This window comes from Babylonia areolata, chromosome 2 (genome assembly GCF_041734735.1).
Source record: "Babylonia areolata isolate BAREFJ2019XMU chromosome 2, ASM4173473v1, whole genome shotgun sequence".
Classification (NCBI taxonomy): domain Eukaryota; kingdom Metazoa; phylum Mollusca; class Gastropoda; order Neogastropoda; family Buccinidae; genus Babylonia; species Babylonia areolata.
This window is the reverse complement of record NC_134877.1, coordinates 63,644,203-63,663,936: the sequence shown is the minus strand read 5'-3', so window position 1 is coordinate 63,663,936 and position 19,734 is coordinate 63,644,203. Positions and strand designations below refer to the sequence as shown.

Sequence of the window (19,734 nt, the reverse complement as noted above, 5' to 3'; positions counted from 1 at the left end):
AGAAAGAAAGAAGAAGAAGAATGATAAAATAAAACGAGGTGTGAAAGCTATACCACATCTGCTAAGCACATGCCTGACAAGCGGCGTAACCCAACGTGCTTTGTCAGGCATTAAGGGAGAAAAAAAAAGTAATTGTTAACAGATAGAACGAAGAAGAAGAAGCAGAAACAAGAAAAAAAGGAATGATAATTATGAATGTTAAGTACTTTAATTTAATTAAAATTACAGAACAGGGATAGATAAGTATAAGTCAAAAGACTGAAATAAAAAGTAGAACTGGTAGTAGTGGTAGCAGTTGCTGGATGTATTGACCTTTTGTCTAAATATCCATCATATCGAACTTCATGTACCACATCCGCCACTGGATATACTGACCTTTTGTCTAAATATCAATCATATCGAACTTCATGTACCATATCGGCCACTGGATATACTGACCTTTTGTCTAAATATCAATCATATCGAACTTCATGTACCATATCGGCCACTGGATGTATTGACCTTTTGTCTAAATATCAATCATATCGACCTTCATATGCCACATCCACCACTGGATATATTGACCTTTTGTCTAAATATCAATCATATCGAACTTCATGTACCTTTTGTCTAAATATCAATCATATCGAACTTCATGTACCACATCCGCCAGTCTAGATAATGTGACTGCTGACAGTTCAACAAATTTCCCCAACACCACATCGATTTGCGTGCAGTCGAATAAAATGCAAACTGTAGTTCATCAGAAAACCGGTTTCCTTTCTCTCTCTCCCCTTCCTCGCCCCTCTCTTTCTCCAAACCAAAGCATGTTGCAAAGAAACTCACTGTAATTTTTTTTTCACCCCACTCTCTCCTCCCCCCCTCCCCCACGGCAACCCCCCCCCAGCCCCCCCACCCGACCCCATTTTGCTGTACCAGTTGGAAACAAGACAGAAGAATATCACCATCAACAAACAGCAGCACACGTCAACATATGGAAGCAGTCCAGGACTACTTTAAAAAAAACCAAACACAGGACAACCAACAGAAGAAGAAGCCAGGGGCTCCGTGTCGCCAGCGTTGTATCAAAGCGCCGCACTTGATGCCGTGGAAGGGCCAGGCACAGAGGGACGTGCTGCACTGACAGAACAGCAGGGCAAGGGGCCCTCCCGGGGCCACCAGACCACTCGGTCCAACACGGCATGTGCAACTCGTTGCTCTCTCCATAAGACAGTATATACGGCGTACGGCAACAACAGCGCTAGCTGGTGAAGGAAAGAAAGATGTCTGGTCCCGGGTCTGTTTGTACGTTACCTCGCTGTCTGTGTGTCCTGTTTGTTGTCTGTTGTGTGTCCTGTTTGTTGTTTGTTGTGTCCTGTTTGTTGTCTGTTGTTGTCTGTTGTGTTCTGTTGTCTGTTGTGTCTTGCTTGTTGTCTGTGTGTCCTGTTTGTTTGGGAAAGATGTCTAGTCCCAGGTCCGCTGTCTGTGTGTCCTGTTTGTTGTCTGTGTGCCCTGTTTGTTGTCTGCGTGTCCTGTTTGTTGTCTGTGTGTCCTGTTTGTTGTCTGTGTGCCCTGTTTGTTGTCTGCGTGTCCTGTGCGTTGCCTGTGTTGTGTTTGTTGTCTGTTGTGTCCTGTTTGTTGTCTGCGTGTCCTGTCTGTTGTCTGTGCGTCCTGTCTGTTGCCTGTTGTGTCCTGTCTGTTGCCTGTTGTGTCCTGATTATTGTCTGTGTGTCCTGTTTGTTGTCTGTGTGTCCTGTCTGTTGTCTGTGTGTCCCGTCTGTTGTCTGTGTCCCTTTGTCTGTGTGTCATGTTTGTTGTCTGTGTGTCCTTTTGTCTGTGTGTCCTGTCTGTTGCCTGTTGTGTCCTGATTATTGTCTGTGTGTCCTGTCTGTTGTCTGTGTGTCCTGATTATTGTCTGTTGTGTCCTGATTATTGTCTGTGTGTCCTGTCTGTTGTCTGTGTGTCCTGTCTGTTGTCTGTGTGTCCTGTTTGTTGTCTGTGTCCCTTTGTCTGTGTATCATGTTTGTTGTGTCCTGTCTGTTGTCTGTGTGTCCTGTCTGTGTGTCATGTTTGTTGTGTCCTGTCTGTTGTCTGTGTGTCCTGTCTGTTGTCTGTGTGTCCTGTCTGTTGTCTGTGTGTCCTGTCTGTGTGTCATGTTTGTTGTGTCCTGTTTGTTGTCTGTGTGTCCTGTCCGTTGTCTGTGTGTACTGTCTGTTGTCTATGTCCTGTTGCCTGTGTATCCTGTTTGTTGTCTGTGTGTCCTGTCTGTTGTCTGTGTGTCCTGTTGTCTGTGTGTCTTGTTTGTTGTCTGTGTGTCCTGTCCGTTGTCTGTGTGTACTGTTGTCTGTGTATCCTGTTTGTTGTCTGTGTGTCCTGTCCGTTGTCTGTGTGTACTGTCTGTTGTCTATGTCCTGTTGTCTGTGTATCCTGTTTGTTGTCTGTGTGTCCTGTTTGTTGTCTGTGTGTCCTGTTGTCTGTGTGTCTTGTTTGTTGTCTGTGTGTCCTGTTGTCTGTATTCTGTGTGTTGTCTGTGTATCCTGTGTGTTGTCTGTGTATCCTGTGTGTTGTCTGTGTGTCCTGTTGTCTGTGTCTGGTATGTTGTCTGTGTGTCCTGTGTGTTGTCTGTGTGTCCTGTTTGTTGTCTGTGTGTCCTGTTTGTTGTCTGTGTGTCCTGTTGTCTGTGTGTCTTGTTTGTTGTCTGTGTGTCCTGTTGTCTGTGTATCCTGTTTGTTGTCTGTGTATCCTGTTTGTTGTCTGTGTGTCCTGTTTGTTGTCTGTGTGTCCTGTTGTCTGTGTGTCTTGTTTGTTGTCTGTGTGTCCTGTTGTCTGTATTCTGTGTGTTGTCTGTGTATCCTGTGTGTTGTCTGTGTGTCCTGTTGTCTGTGTCTGGTATGTTGTCTGTGTGTCCTGTGTGTTGTCTGTGTGTCCTGTTGTCTGTGTCTGGTATGTTGCCTGTGTGTCCTGTGTGTTGTCTGTGTCCTCTTGTCCGTGTCCTGTGTGTTGTCTGTGTGTCCTGTGTGTTGTCTGTGTCCTGTGTGTTGTCTGTGTGTCCTGTGTGTTGTCTGTGTGTCCTGTTTGTTGTCTGTATGTCCTGTGTTTGTGCGCGTGTGCGTGTGTATATGTGTGTGTATGTGTTGCACTATATTCATCCGTTATAGGTCTAATTACCCCCCAGCCTCCACCCGTATACTGATGCTCCAAGCTGATATTTAGTACACGATTCTTGAAAAAAAACTTGTGTGTGTGTGTGTGTGTGTGTGTGTGATCTGCTGAAGAAATTCATTTATCCATCATACAGTGTCCGAGGGGAAAGCGGCCACAATCGAAAACAAAGAATGTGGGGAGTTTTGATTGATATTGATATGGATATTTATATAGCGCCTGTCCTCGGTCGGATACCAAGCTCTAAGCGCTTTACACGCACGGTGTACTGACGGCTGCCACTGGGCGCTCATCATTCGTTTCCTGTGTCATTCAATCAGATTTCAGGCACGCACACCTACACACTGAGACAAACATGTAACATTTAACATTTTACGTACATGACCGTTTTGTTTATTTATCCCCGCCATGTAGGTAGCCATACTCCGTTTTCGGGGGGGTGCATGCCGGGTATGTTCTTGTTTCCATAACCCACCGAACGATGACATGGATTACAGGATCTTTAACATGCGTATTTGATCTTCTGCGTGCGTATACACACGAAGGGGGTTCAGGCACTGGCAGGTCTGCACATAATTATGTTGACCTGGGAGATCGGAAAAATCTCCACCCTTTACCCACCAGGCGCCACCGAGATTCGAACCCGGGACCCTCAGATTGAAAGTCCAACGCTTTAACCACTCGGCTGTTTCGCCGAATGAAATGCACTCACAAATACTGGATGATGATAATAATGATGATAATGGTAATAATGATAATAATGATAATGATAACAATAACGAAACAACAATACCAAATTATTTAATAAATTAATGATAATAATAAGAAGAATTTGTATTTAGATTGCTCTGGATATGCTGTGGAAACTACTCGAAGCGATTTCACACCCAACTATCACACACATAAATAGCGATGAAACCGAATGGATGAAAAAAGACCAAACTCAGGAACATTATATAAACAGAAGGCTACAGAAATTATGGACAGATGAAAACGTGTGGATGGGGCGGGGAGGGGGGGGGGCGGCATGGATGAACTATATCGGAAAGGGGTTTGACAGGCCAGACTTGGGGGGTGGGGGGAAGAAAGCAAACTGTAATGATGATGATGATGATGATGATAATAATAATAATAATAATAATAAAAATAATAATAATAAAAATAATAATAATAATGGATATTTGTTGAGCGCTTTCCTCCCTTAAAGAGAGCTCAAAGCGCTTTACAATAAACACCAAATATATGCACACACACACGCGCGCGCGCGCAATAACTCACAAAAGAAAGAAGAAAAATAATGATTTAGCGCACAGTAATATAAAACAGATTCAGAGACTACGCGTATTACATAATCACACACACACACACACACACACACACACACACACACACACACACACACACACACACACAACGAAAGAGAGAGAGAGTTTGCATGGCTTATAACTGAAAAGGTATGAAGGTCTATGGATAGGCGTTTTCAAAGACCAGTTTTGAAAGATTGAAATGAAGGAGAGTGGCGAAGATCGTGAGGTAAACTGTTCCAGACATATGGAGCTGAATAAGAAAAGGAAGAATCACCGAAGGATCGGGTTTTAACACGGGGAGCAAGTAGCCGCCGTGAATCGGAAAATGATCTGAGTTGTCGACGGGGTGTAAAGGTTTGAATCAATTCTCTCAGATTTAATGAAACGAAAAAGGGAAAAACGAATTAGCTCCAGAGACACTAGAAAGAGCAGCGGCCGACTACGGAGTGTTTGAATCTGGGAACACAGAAACAGCTGAAGACCCAAGCCCCACGGAAGGCAATAGGTTTTAGAGCTAAAAGTAAAACAGTAGGCTTGAGGTTACACGCGCACGTGTATAATTTGGTTGTATGTGAACATCAGATTTCGCGTATAAATCACTGGACCGATTTTTGACGGGGCTGAAAATGATTGATGCATAATAATGTGGTGCATCTGAATGATAACCACCAGTCATTTTGACCAGGGCAGAGTGTTTTTTGTTTGTTTGTTTTCTTCTTCTTTTCTTCTTCCGTAAGTCAAGAAAATGATTGTAGCATCTGTAGCTGACTCTCTCAAAACGGACAGACTACAACCACAAAGCTTGGAGCACTGACATCACCTCACCTCTCTCAGCCCCCAACGCCACCACCACCACCCTCCCTCTCCCCCAAAAGAAAAAAAAAAGAAGAAAGAAAGAATAAAAGAAGAGCACAGCTACATTGTGGGCTGTCTAAGAGGTGAGACAGAGGAACGAGTTCGTATATTTCACTGATTGCAAAGTGTTAAGTGACGAACGTATTCGCCTCGTGAGACACAAAATGCCAGAGCTACACGCAATCTCGCGGCTCTTTGGCTGCATGCAGTCAGTGAGGTTATTACCTCCCCCCCCCACATCCTCCTCACACACACACACACACACACACACACACACACACACACACATCAGTCCCTTCCCTCCCCCCCCCCGCCCCCCAAGCCCCCGCCCTGCACAGCCGTGTCACTAGGTACACGTGACCCCCGTGGTGGGCCAATCGTCATCAGCTGTTGGCGGACAGCAGAGCCACAAGGTGCCGTGAAGCGGTAGTGGTGAGAGGTAAACTGTTGTTGCTGATGCACTGAGCTATGCGCTGCTTACCGTGTTTGTTGCATGCTACAACTCTGTTGATCCAAATGAAAATTATCATCGCCTGCCAACATTGTCACCGGCGACAATATTGGCAGGCCTCGCTCAGTTTCACTTCACATAATCCCAATTTTGTCGCCAAAAGTTGGGAATCTGCTGAACAGTTGCTTAAACTGTTGTGTAGTTGCAGCTAGGAGGCAAAATTGCACTGGCTCTTAGTGCTGCAGCCTTGTGGGCTGGTTGGCCTTTGGGAACCATCCCAACGCCGACTGTCCTAAAACACTCTTGGCCGAGAGAGTGGGGATGTAACTTGGGCAAGGCATTCTCCACTATAATCAAATTCGAGCCCAAATAATCGGAACAGCAGTTGCCTTCTCTGCTGTTCTGATGGTCATAGTCGGACGCGACTGACTATCATATATATAGTTGCAGCGGGCTATGTGATAGCTCACTCTCAAAAGCTTGAGTTTTCCAACACAGTGTGTGTGTGTGTGTGTGTGTGTGTGTGTGTGTGTGTGTGTGTGTGTGTGTGTGAAAGATGGGTGGGATTAGGGGGTGGGGGGAAGCACTATATGAAAAAAAAGTATTGCAAGCCTAATCTTTTACCTTTAGAAATACGATGTATTCATGAAATTCCTTTCTTCATTCATTCATTCTGTGTCCTGGACGGCGACGAATTTAGTTTTGGCGATAATTGTGATAACGAGACCTGGCCGAAATTGTCGCTGGCGACATGTTTTGACAGGCGACAATTTTTGGGCGCAGCAGACCTTAGTGGGCGGATCCCAACATTGTCCCAACACGGGATTGCAGATTGCACGTGTTGTTTGTATGCCTGCATTTCTCACACAAAGAGAATGGCCAAATGAGAATCGGATTGTGTGTGTGTGTGTGTGTGTGTGTGTGTGTGTGTGTGTGTGTTGATATTTCATGTTTACTTTCTTGAGTGTTTCCCTGTGCATAAGCTTAGTTCATCTGCTCACCCCCTCTCTCTGTTTTACGCGCGCGTATGCACTGCACGCGTGTGTGAGTATATGTGTGTGCGAGCACGTGTGTGTGTGTGTGTGTGTGTGTGTGTGTGTGTGTGTGTGTGTGTGTGTGTGTGTGTGTGTGTGACAATCTATTGAACCCACCTGTGATTTTTTGAAGGCACTAACTGATCGTGGAAGCAAAAAATTTAGAATATTGCACACACACACACACACACACACACACACACACACACACACACACACACACACATATATATATATATATATATATATATATATATATATATATATATATATATGTGTGTGTGTGTGTGTGTGTGTGTGTGTGTGTGTGTGTGTGTGTGTGTGTGTGTGTGTCGGTGCGCATGCATAACAGATTGATAAATAGGTACATAGATCGATCGATAGATTGGGATAAACAGGCAGACAGATAGACATAGATATATAGGTCGACAGTGATAGTGGGATAGATAAATAGGCTCACAGATAAACAGACAGATAGACATAGATATATAGGTCGACAGTGATAGTGGGATAGATAAATAGGCTCACAGATAAACAGACAGACAAGTTGGTACGGAGAGAGACAGACAGACAGACAGAATGAGTGAGTGAGTGAGTGACTGACACAGACACTGGTAGATTTATGGACAGACACATTCTACAGCAAACACACACACACACACACACACACACACACACACACACACACACACACTAACACACACACACACACACACACACACACACACACACACACACACACACACTAACACATGCACACACACGCACTAACACACACACGCACACTAACACACACACACACACACATTAACACACACACACACACACACACACACACACACACACACACTAACACACACACACACACACACACTAACACACACATACACACACACACACACACACACACGCACACACACACACTAACACATGCACACACACGCACTAACACACACACACACACACACACACACACACACACACACACACACACACACACATTAACACACACACACACAGAGGCACACAGAGTCTGACACAAGTACATAAAATAAACAAAACATGGTTATTCAAAAAGCTTTTTGGAACCGTGGTGGACAAAGACACATATATGTACTGCTATGATGGAAGAGTCTGTAGAGAGGTTTTCCAAGAAAGCTGCGGAAAGTGGAGGGATGAAGGGGGTAACACGGAGGGTGCTCAAGATGGCAGGACCTTGAAAGGAAACAGTTCGCAGACCGAAAGGATCGGACGTATACAACATAATAGAATACGAATATCAGATTTCGAGGTAGGGTGTCTGTCAGATTGATGAAGAATTCCTGAGAGATATTCATGGGCTGGTGCCTCCTGTAACAACTTAAAAGCTGACTGAAGAGTTTTACGAACTCCCGGATTGACTAAGGAACCAACGCAATGTTTTCCAAAAGAAGTGTCGTGGATTATGTTCACATTCGGGAACATTTCAGAGTCAGCTTCTGGAGCCAGTTCCATTGCTCGGACGGAAGAGCCTAGTATGGTCGTAACCCGCTACTAGCTGTGTGTAGTACGGAACTGACCAAGGGTGTAGTTCGGTCAACGTAGGCATTTAGTCACGTGTAACTGGCAAAAGGTTAGAACCAAGCAATGCAACTGGCACCTGGACGGACATTTTGGAGCTTGTGAAGGCGGTGCATTGAGGAGACGGCGAGGAGAGCACTGCAATAGTTAAGCATGGAGAAAAGTTTTGGTTGCTTGTATAACAAAAAGTTTGGTGATTATTTGTATTTGTATTTGTATTTCTTTTTATCACAACAGATTTCTCTGTGTGAAATTCGGGCTGCTCTCCCCAGGGAGAGCGCGTCACTACACTACAGCGCCACCCATTTAAAAAAAAATTTTTTCCTGCATGCAGTTTTATTTGTTTTTCCTATCGATGTGGATTTTTCTACAGAATTTGGCCAGGAACAACCCTTTTGTTGCCGTGGGTTCTTTTACGTCCGCTAAGTGCATGCTGCACACGGGACCTCGGTTTATCGTCTCATCCGAATGACTAGCGTCCAGACCACCACTCAAGGTCTAGTGGAGGGGGAGAAAATGTCGGCGGTTGAACCGTGATTCGAACCAGCGCGCTCAGATTCTCTCGCTTCCTATGCGGACGCGTTACCTCTAGGCCATCACTCCACATTTCTCATTTCTATGAAAGTAATTCTGCGAACATGCGAGACATACACGTTGAAAAGGTTCTAATGGGAAAAAAAAGACACCCAGAAAAAAATACTTACCTAAAAATACACAAACTGAATCTTATTCGAAGATTGTTTTTGTTTTGTTTGTAAATATATTCTATATTCTCCTTTCTTTCATTAATTTTCTTTTCTTTTCTTTTCTTCCTTCCTTCTTTTAATACCTCTCCTCGCGGCGACTAGGAAGCTGTGCAAAAGCAGAAAAAAAGGAAATAAAGATTAAAAAAAAAGAGAATAAACTTTTTTTTTTAAAGCGACACTAACAAACAATACACTAAATAAATATACAAATAAATAAAACACACGCGCGCCCGCGCGCTCACCAACACATTCATAACTTCAAAACAAATCCGAAAGGCATTTTTAAAAGAAATATTGTACATTAGATATGTTTTAAAGCATATTGAAAATATCCCTTCAACAACAACATTTTTTACATTTCGAACGCCCTCTACATGTGTAAAGGAGAAAAGAGGATGTTTTTAATAGTCACCCTGTCTGTCTGTCTGTCTGTATGTATTATGTATGTATGTTGCCACGGAGACAGCGACACACAGGAGAGATATTCATGGGCTAGTGCATCCTGTGACAAATTAAAAGCTGACTGAAGAGTTTTACGAAATCCGGGACTGAATAAGGAACCAACGATCATGGCAGTACTACTACTACTACTACTACTACTACTACTACACATATCCACAGTTCTTGCCGGTAGTCTTATTTCATTGCAGTTGCTTGCAGTGTTCTGACGATCTTTCATTTCGTTTTATTTCAACTGCCCAGTCACGTTCTGATTGGTCAGACTGAACACTGGCGACAGGACCAACTGGGCATAAGAAGGCGGGGCCCAGTTCTCTCCTTTGGCTGCTTTTTTTTTCTTTTCTTTTTTAACCTTGCCTGTCCAAGGCAGCTACCCACTGACACCAGGGGCCGTATTCAAGACAAAATTCATTTTGCCTTCAGGCAAGTTATCTTTGAAATGGTTGGGACCCGCGGGTACAGTTTACCTTGAAGGAAAAGTTATCTTCGTATTCAAGACACACAGAGTTCGCTCAGACAGCTAACACAGGTCCTTTTTTATTTCCCCAAGGATTCCCCATCTGCTCATGCTCTCAGTTTCACTTCTCATCACACCACAGCTTGGAACATTGTTGAGAGAGTTCGCAAAACACGTGCTATCCTGTTTTCCCTTAAAAAAAAAAAAAAAGAAAAAGAAAGAAAAATGCTGCAAAAGGATGCGCCATATTTACCTCTGCTTCGTGGGTAGTCACCCTTGGCAGGTAGTAAGGGTAAATTGCCTTTGTAAACATGCAGGTAGACTCTTGTGTTCATGATACTGGATATTGCTTACCCTCGGGCAGTTTGCCTTGCCTCAGGCATATTACCCGCAGGTACACATTTACCCTCAGGCAGATGTTCTCTTGAATAGGGCCCCAGGTGAGGTAAGGGTAAGGGGCGGAGAGAACAAAACTGGAGTAAGGTGGCCAAGATACAACACAATGCCTCTAAAAGGGCGGCTAACGGAAGGCCTAATTATTCTTTCTGTTTTAAACAAATTTATTCCACAGAAACATAATCAAAACAGCTGTATTACATATGAGTCAGAGCAACAAGCAAAGCTTATAACCGTGCTCCAGACTGGTTATTGTCAATGAACTGGCCGCAGTTTAGAAATAAAAGAACACGAACTGGAATGAAATGCAAAAGATAATAAGTAATAAGTGAAACAAGTAGACATGGGGCGAGGGGGGGGGGGGTGGGGGGGGGGGGGGGGGGGGGGTGGAAGTCAAAATGACGCATTCACCTACGCATTGCAAATTCTAAATTGCTGAACCTCAAGGGAACTTTACAAGTATGTCGCGCCATCAGGTTATATTGATCACGTTAATAGCAGTCATGTGTAATTACACATGCATCCCATAGATATGTGCACGCACGCACGCACGCTCACACACACGTGTTGTTCTTTCCATGTCCGTTTGATTCGCGGCACTTTCATTCACCTCCTCAGCAATAAATATAGTTCAGTAATATTAGCGAAAAAAACAAGAAAATCGGCTTGGGTGCAAACTAATTCCTTTCTAAGGTGTTTTGTTGTTGTTGTTGTTATTTTTTTATGCCCCGTGATTAGACAGTTTTCTGTATGCACAATACGGTTTCATAAAATCCACCGAAATATGATTAGAGCGAAAGTGGTGAATGGCTGGGTTTGGAAACATGCTGGATAGTCATGGTCAGTACTATTTGTAGTAGTAGTAGTAGTAGTAGAAGTAGTAGTATCATTACTATTATCAAAGAAATATGTTTATTTAGTGCCACATGAGGTGTGTGAAGAAAAAAAAAAGAAACAAACAAACAAACAAACAAACCAACAACAACAAAAACCCCAAAGGACTTTCAGTTCCGCACTCAAATTTCGCACGCATGCGAAACTCTGAAACACACGTACAAAAGACAAAACTGATAATAACACGCTGACAGAAAACTAGAGAAAAAAACCCCACATAGCCTGTAGACGGAAAAACGAAGGTGGGGGGGGGGGCGGGGGGGGGGATATGAGGAGTTATTTGGGAAAGAAGGAGGTCGAAAGACTTGAAACAAGCTGAGTGCTGAGATTTATCATTCATTAAAAATATATTGTTATCACATAAATTATAATAATGATGATACTAATAATAAGTAGTAGTACGAGTAGTAGTAGTAGTAGTAGTAGTAGTAGTAGTAGTAGTAGTAGTTCAGTTCAGTTCACTTACTCAAGAAGGAATCACAGCGTTCGGACAAATCCATCAAATCGGACAAAATGAATACGCTACACATCTGTTAAGCTGCTAAGCGTAACCCAACAGCTTGGTCAAGTCTTGAGTGAGAGAGAGAGAGAGAGAGAGAGAGAGAGAGAGAGAGAGAGAGAGAGAGAGAGAAGAAGATGCATAAACAAATGAATGGATAAGTAATCAAATTAATGAATGAATGAATTGGAATAAATGAATAAATAAACCAGTCAATGTAAAATTAAAAAATATAAAAAAAAGAATAAAGTAAGCAAAGGAACAAATTGACTAGTTGTTGTAGTGGTAGTAGTAGTAACACACACACACACACACACACACACACACACACACACACACACACACACACACACACACTCCCACCCCCACCCCGCGCGCGCGATGTTGGTAATGGTAATAATGAAAATATGTGTACATGAAAGTCTGAATTAACTTGGTCAGTTCTTGATGAAATACTCAGAAATGAGGCATGTAACAAAACAACATCCACAGCAACTTCTACCCAGACATCATCATCATTATCGTCATATAATGCGTCATAACAAGCATAGATCTATACATTCTTTTGTTTACAAAGTCATGATGACCATGCGAAGAGCAAATAATAATAATAATAATAACAACGACAACAACAACAACAAAACAACAATAATAATAATGATGATGATGATAGCAATTAATATTATTATTATTATACATTATTATCATGACCATCATAAAATTAATCAAACATCCTGATCGGAACTTTCACATTCATGTCATCAGTTTGTCAGCATTCAAATTAATGTAAATGACATATTGTACTTTTTGTTGGAAGGTTTCATCTGAAACTTTGATTTCAGACAAATGACAGAAGGCTAGACTTTCTCGTAAGAGATTGTTGCTATCTTTGATGAACATGGATTTAGGGATGTCAACTCATTACCAAAATTTCACTTTAAATTTCATATTTGACTCAAGTCCAGATTGTCTGTCCTTTCTCTGTCTGTCTGTCTTTCTCTCTTTCTCTCCACGTTTGAAATCAATATATATATATATTAATTTTTTTTTTTTTTTTTACAAAATGTTATATAATACAAGTGAAGAAAACATTTTCCATTGACCTGATTTAAACGTTAAAAACAATTTTGAAGGAACGCTATTTAGAAAACTTTGTTTATTTGTCAAATCTGGAGCTGTTTTTTGGTAACATGTCAGCTAAAAAGATTAATTGAATCTTTATGTACACTACAGACACTGCAACTGCCATTAATAATCCCATTGAAACATATTGCATGTTCGCTTTCTCTCACGTCGAAACCACGTGAGGGTTGCATCCTTGATTCTGTGCAGTTTGAAGACAACACGTTTTTCAACTATCAAGTTTTAAGGATTTTTTTTTTTTTTTCGAATATATCATGCTTCTACATTAAAATATCATAAATATATTTCAAGCCTTTCGAAAATAAGAGCATTGGTTATTTCGTCATATGCGGGGTTTTTAAAGGTTTAACTAATGATGAATGACAGGTATACGACGTCAACGAGAACATACTGTAATTATTATTGTATTTTACGTGCGTTACAATTTCGATATCAATTCATTATCCATCGAAAAGATGTGCGATATTATCAAATCAGTCTATATGCGCCTTATGATATTGCTATCTATTGTGATTTTATCATTAAAGAATATTATTGCTTCTGATAGCAATTCCGGCTAAAATATTTGGTTTTTGATTTCCAACAAAAAATTATTAGAATTTTTGCGAAATTTAATAAACACTTTTTGTTGCGTATTTCTTCATTTTTCTGCACGCCGATTCACCTTGTGTTGAGCATACAACGTATCGTCAAAGCCCATGATTTTTTTTCTTTCATTTGATAAGAAACAGTGACCAACATAAATTTCAGTTGTCACCCCACCCCCCAAAGTCCACCCCATTTTCTCTCTCTGGGCGCTTGTGTCTGCTACCACTACTGCTACTAAGAAGAAAGAAGTATTAATTCTACTACTACTACTACTACTACTACTACTAGTGCTAGTACTAAAAACAGAAGAAATGTAGACTTTACATAGTGCTAATTACTGTGCAGAAACAAATCAAAACGCTTTCACATCCAACTGAAGAAGAAGAAGAAGAAGAAGAAGAAGAAGAAAATTAATGTATTAACCTTGTGCTAAAGAAGAAGAAGAAATGTATTTACATTGTGCTGAATCTTGTGCAGAAGCAAATCAAAGCACTTTCACATCCAACTGAAGAAGAAGGAGGAGGAGGAGGAGAAGAAGAAGAAAAAGAAGAAGAAGAAGAAGAAGAAGAAGAAAAAAAGAAGAAGAAGAAAATGACTGTATTTACATTGTGCTGAAGAAGAAGAAGAAGAAATGTACTTACATTGTGCAGAAGCAAACCAAAGCGCTTTCACACCCCAACTTCCACAAACATGCATAACTCTGAAAGAAAGCGACGAAAAACAAAATATACAAATACATGCAGATATATGACAAGAGAAATTGCAGGCGGAAAAAAGAGAGGAAAAAGGGGAGCAATTTTCGAAGAGGTTATTCAAGGCCAGACGTTACGAAAGAAGGAAGTAGAATGGATAAGACGCTCGTCTGCCGATACAGAGTTCGTGAGGATCTGGGTTCGAATCGCACTCTCGCCCTTTTACCTAAGTTTGACTGGAAAAATCGAACTGAGTGTGTAGTCATTCGGACAAGACGATTAACCGAGGTTCCCTGTGCAGTACGCGCTTCGCGCACTGAAAAAAAAAAGAAAAAAAAGGGAGAAGAAATCCACTCTGATAAGTACTCAACTATATATGTATGCATGCACTCAAAGCCTGACTAAGCGCGTTGGGTTACGCTGCTGGTCAGGCATCTATGTGATGCCTGGCAGATGTGGTGCAGTAGCGAATATTGATTTGTACGAACGCAATGACGTCTCCTTGAGAATCGGAAACTGAAACTGCAAACCCTTAGGAGCTAAGTGCAAGGGGGAAAAATAATAAAAACAAGAGAGGCAAGGCCTTCAAAACTCATTTGTGATACACTAAAAAAAAAAAAAAAAAAAAAAAAAATCCAAGCTTTTTATGTATTGAGTATAATTTCAAAATGTAATGTTTAAGATGAGAAAGATCAGTTTAAAGCAAATTAAGTCCCCTAGCATTAATTACAGAGTAATTTCCCTTTTTTACTATCTGCACCAAAACGTTTGCAAAATAAATAAAACTTCTATGCTTAGCAAAAGAAGTTCCTGTTTGAACAAAAAATGATAATAATGACTGCTCTTGTTGTTGGGTCAGAATATCAGATCAAAGTGCCAAGTTTAGAGAATACAAAAAATATAGATATAACAGTAAATGCAGTTTGCATATAATTAGGCTTCATTTTATATTTGTTTGTGCCCATCCCAGAGGTGCAATGTTGTTTTAAACAAGATGACTGGAAAGAACTGAATTTTTCCTATTTTTATGCCTAATTTGGTGTCAACTGACAAAGTAGTTGCAGAGAAAATGTCAATGTTAAAAGTTTACCATACACACACACACACACACACACACACACACACACACAGACAACCGAACACCGGGTTAAAACATAGACTCACTTTGTTTACACCAGTGAGTCAAAAATGGGAGGGGGTGGGGGTGCAGGGGTGGAAGGGGGGGGGGGGGGGGCGTCGATCGTTCCAAGTGTAACCAACAGGACCAGAGACAGGGACAGAGCGGCTTTAGGAGGAAACAGCTGGATGTTTGTGCCTGCCTATGTGTGCGTATGTGTTAGGGTAGCTGTTAGATACACATGTATGTTAAAATGTATGTGTGCGTGCGTGCGTGCGTGCGTGCGTGCGTGCGTGTGTGTGTGTGTGTGTGTGTGTAGTCACATTTTGGTGTGTGTATGTAACATAGATATAATGTTTTATGTTATCAAAAGCGTTTTTGTAAAGCACCTAGAGCAGATTTCTGGATAGTGTGCTATATAAGTATCCATTATTATTATTATTATTATTATTATTATGATAAAACTGAACAAAAAAAACCGCCACGCTTCCGCGGTAGTTGAAAGCCCAGAGGCATCAGTACATGAACATCATTATCATTGTCGGCACAGTTTCTGTACAGACAGAAGCGGGACAGACAGACAGAATCATGGAGCGGACGATGTGTGTCAAGAACACCGCGCAAGTCACGCTCACAAAAAAATATAACCGAACCAATTCACTGATTAACTTGATTCCATTACACCTGGCATTCAGAGAGTGGTTTTTTTTGTTTTTTTTTGTTGTTTGGTTTTTTTAACTGTGTGTCTTATGCAGTAAGTGTGCATGCGTGCCCGTGCGATGCGTACGGTGCGCGCGTGCGCGCGCGCGCGCGTGCGCGCGTGTGTGTGTGTTGTGTTTACATGTGGCCTTACAGGGTGTTTTTTTTTCGTTAGTACTTACAGTTTACTATATTTAGCACGTTGAGCTTCAATCAATTCGGACGATTTGCTTTAAACTGATTTTTTTTCAAAAAAAAGTTTATCTTCTTGAGTAAAAGAATGGGATGGTTGCACGACGCGGGATCAAAAAGTGGAAATGTTTGAATACTGTGATTCTCAACCATTTATCCCCATCTCTCTCTCCAAATTAAGAGAAATCGATATTTCGTATAACGGATATAATTTAATAATTATATCATGCACAATTCGCACAATTTAATTTCCAAATGAATGAATAAAGTTATATTGCATTGTATAATGTATTTTTTGCTGTTTTTATTTAAGCTTAATTGTTTATATATTTTCATTGAGTCGTATCATGTATACGCATACCCCTTCACTCGGGGCTGACTGAATAAACCATTCTAATTCCAATTCCAGTTCTCTCTGTCTCTGTCTCTGTCTCTCTCTCTCTCTCTCTTGCGACCATACCGATGACAAAACGAAACATCACATCCTGACGGCGAGTGATTATTGTTATTATCATCACCATTATTATTTTCATCATCATTATTATCATTTTCGTCATCCGCTGAACTTGTTTCCAAATGGAACCACGCAATTTTATTTTTAATTTCTCTTCTTTTTTTTAATTTTTAAATGGATTGGCATGTGTAAGTTTTTGTGCGTATAATATGTGAACCGCACTCAAGATGACTCCTTAAAAAATATCACACACACACACACACACACACACACACACACATACACACACACGAATGCATGCATGCACGCACACACATACACACCCACACACGCACGAACACACGCATACACAGGCACGCATACACACACACCCACACCCACACACACACACACGCGCGCGCGCACACACACACACGCGCGCGCACACACACACACACAAGCACGCACTCACACAGACGCACACACACACACACACATGCATAGACCCTTTGCATTATTTTGCTGACTGGACTCAAACGCGCATGTATGTGCACGCGTACACGCGTGCGCGCGCGCGTGTGCGTGAAAGATGGACAGAGGCGAGACGGACAAATTGGTAGACAGACAGACGGACAAACGGATAGACGGACAGACTGACTGACAGTGAGACAAGACAAAGACACTGACCTATTTTCTTGTCCTCAGCGGCGTGCAGAATGTCCAAGGGCGGAGAAGAGTCGTCGGCCACCATCATCATCATCTTCATGTCGTCCTCGCCGTCCTCGTCCTCTACCGCCACTCGCATCTCCTCCAGGCCCTCCTCGCCGTCCCCGCGCCCTGCCAACAGGCCTTGGTCGTCACGGATGACGTCATCTTCCTTGGTGACGTCATGAGTCCCGTCATCCTCTCTTTCCTCCTGCTCCTGCTGCTCTTGATGAGATCGTCGACAACTGAGGTCCACGCAGTCGTCCTGGGGAGGGTAGAGATGATGGGGTGGTGGTGGCGGCTGTGGTGGTGGTGGTGGTGGGGCCACCCCTCCTGCCCCTTCCTCCTCCCCCATGCCCCCTGACGCCTTCCGGACCAGGTAGTGGTGGGCGGCGGAGGCGGAGAGGAGCGCGGGGTGGGGGTGGTGGTGGGGGTGGAGGGCGGCGGAAGAGGGGTAGGGGGCGAGGAGGGACATGGCGCCGGGGGGCACCCCCAGGTGACAGGCCTTGAGTTGCATCTCCTGCCCGTGCTGCCACAGCTGGTAGTAGAAGGCCGGGTGGGCCGAGGCCGCCGGAGGGTGGTGGTGGTGATGGTGGTGGTGGGCGGGGGAAATGCTCAGGTCCAGGCCCTGCCCCGGGAAGAAGCAGCGAGGGGGGATGGAGCCGGGGTGGTGGTTGGGGTATCGGGGCAGAGGAAGGAAGGGGTCAGAGTTGAAAGTGTGGGAGGAGGAGGAGAAGGAGGAGGAGGAGGAACAGGAGGAGGAGGAGGAGGAGAAAACAGGCATGGCGGCGGACCGGAGCCCGCCACCAGCCCCCGGCGGTCCGTAACCACCCCGACTGTCCTCCCCTTCCGGGTCGTCACTGAGGTCACTGGTCTGACTGCTGCCCCCTTCCTGCTGCCGCGGGCTGAGGTCCGCCTTGTCCTGCTCATCTACATCTTCCGCCTTCCCTCCCTCCTTCCGCGGCGAGTTCCCCTCCTCTCCCTCCTCCTCCGGCTGGGACGCTGCCGTCGTCTCCGCCTCTCCCGCCGGACTCTGAACTGCCCAAAGGCCACCCCCCTCCCACTGCGCCCCGGGCTTGTCCGCCGTCTGCAAGGAGTCCTGGCCACTGTTGACTACTGTGTCCTTCTGGGTGGCCGTGCTGCTACAGGCGCCAGAGCACTGAGGGCCGCCGGTCGCCCTTAAGAGCGGCGAGTGGTGGCGGGTGAGGATGCTGTCGATGGAGAAGTTGGAGGACCTCCTGGCGTTGGTCACCACTGGGCAGGCCTCGGAGGAGCTGCTCCTCGACGTCATGCCTGGGGAAGAGGAGGGGGAGATGGATGAGGAGGAGGAGGAGATGGATGAGGAGGAAGAGGAGGGGGAGAAGGAAGAGGAGGAGGAGGAGATGGATGATGGGGGATGCTGCATTGTTTAAAATCTCTCTCTCTATATATGCAATGCAATCAGAAAGTCACATTTGTAGTCTGCAGTTTTGAGTATGTGACACTACAAGTAGCATTAAGCTGGTCGATTTCACAAGAATGGACCTGGCCAGGATATGAAGGGGGGGAGGGGGGAACATAAAAAAAACAAAAAAACAAAAAAAACGGCCAGATACACACAGAATACAGAAACGTCCTTTGTTGTTTTTGTTTTTTTCAAACAAACAACCTGTATGTCATTCAGTTAGACGTTTCCATGTCTGCATTATTTTGTTTCGTAGACAGCAAATACCAGCCGTAAGGGTCAACATTATTATAGCCAACCTAGGAGTTCTCCAGGAATACAGCCACGGTGGCAGAATAGAGATGTCCCGCTGTCGTGCCCGTTCCCGGCAAAACTGTGCCTAGAGTGTGAGAACAATTGAACGTCACCGTCAGATCAGGAACAGAGTTGAAAAAAAGAATTCCAACAACCCAGTGGAGCATAGTTCTATCCGTGACGGCGCAGACTGAGCCGGACTAAGTTCTGACCCTGACTGTAAGGTCTCCGCGGCACACAACCGGACAGGTCTGGTGAAGGACTCTGGCGAACAGTTAAAGTCCCTGCCGTGGCGCGCGGCCCCAATGACTTCACTTTACAGAGCTGAGGTGAGAGAAAAAAAAAGGAGAAAAAGAAGACCGGATCCTGACTGCGTAGACAACGAGAGGTGTGATGAAGACAGAACCACTTGGTTGACAATGCTTGTCTTCAGTCCAAACTGCGGCAGTACCACAGCTACGGTCTGTGTGGACCACAAATGACAGAGCGATGAACGTGGACCGGACTCTCTCAAAAGAAGTAATGATAGTGACACGGAGTTGTCAGTGACTGAGTCACAGAGTACTGGTGACAAGGAGCATCTGTCGCCGGGGAACAGCTATCGCTCTCACAGCAGCGTTGAAGAAGT

At 43.6% G+C, this 19,734-nt stretch overlaps 1 protein-coding gene across 1 annotated transcript in view; it reads right to left on the bottom strand.

The window, feature by feature from the left end:
• Nucleotides 1–18,659, bottom strand: part of LOC143277983 (uncharacterized) — a 28,382-nt gene extending 9,723 nt beyond the window's left edge. The window contains exons 1-4 of the mRNA XM_076582998.1: nt 18,433–18,659; nt 18,147–18,273; nt 17,859–17,996; nt 17,351–17,735 (exon numbers count right to left, since the gene is read on the bottom strand). Coding sequence (XP_076439113.1) covers nt 17,351–17,735; nt 17,859–17,996; nt 18,147–18,273; nt 18,433–18,659 — 877 coding nt within the window. The remainder of the gene's footprint in view (nt 1–17,350; nt 17,736–17,858; nt 17,997–18,146; nt 18,274–18,432) is intronic.
• Between the last annotated feature and the right edge of the window lie 1,075 nt (nt 18,660–19,734).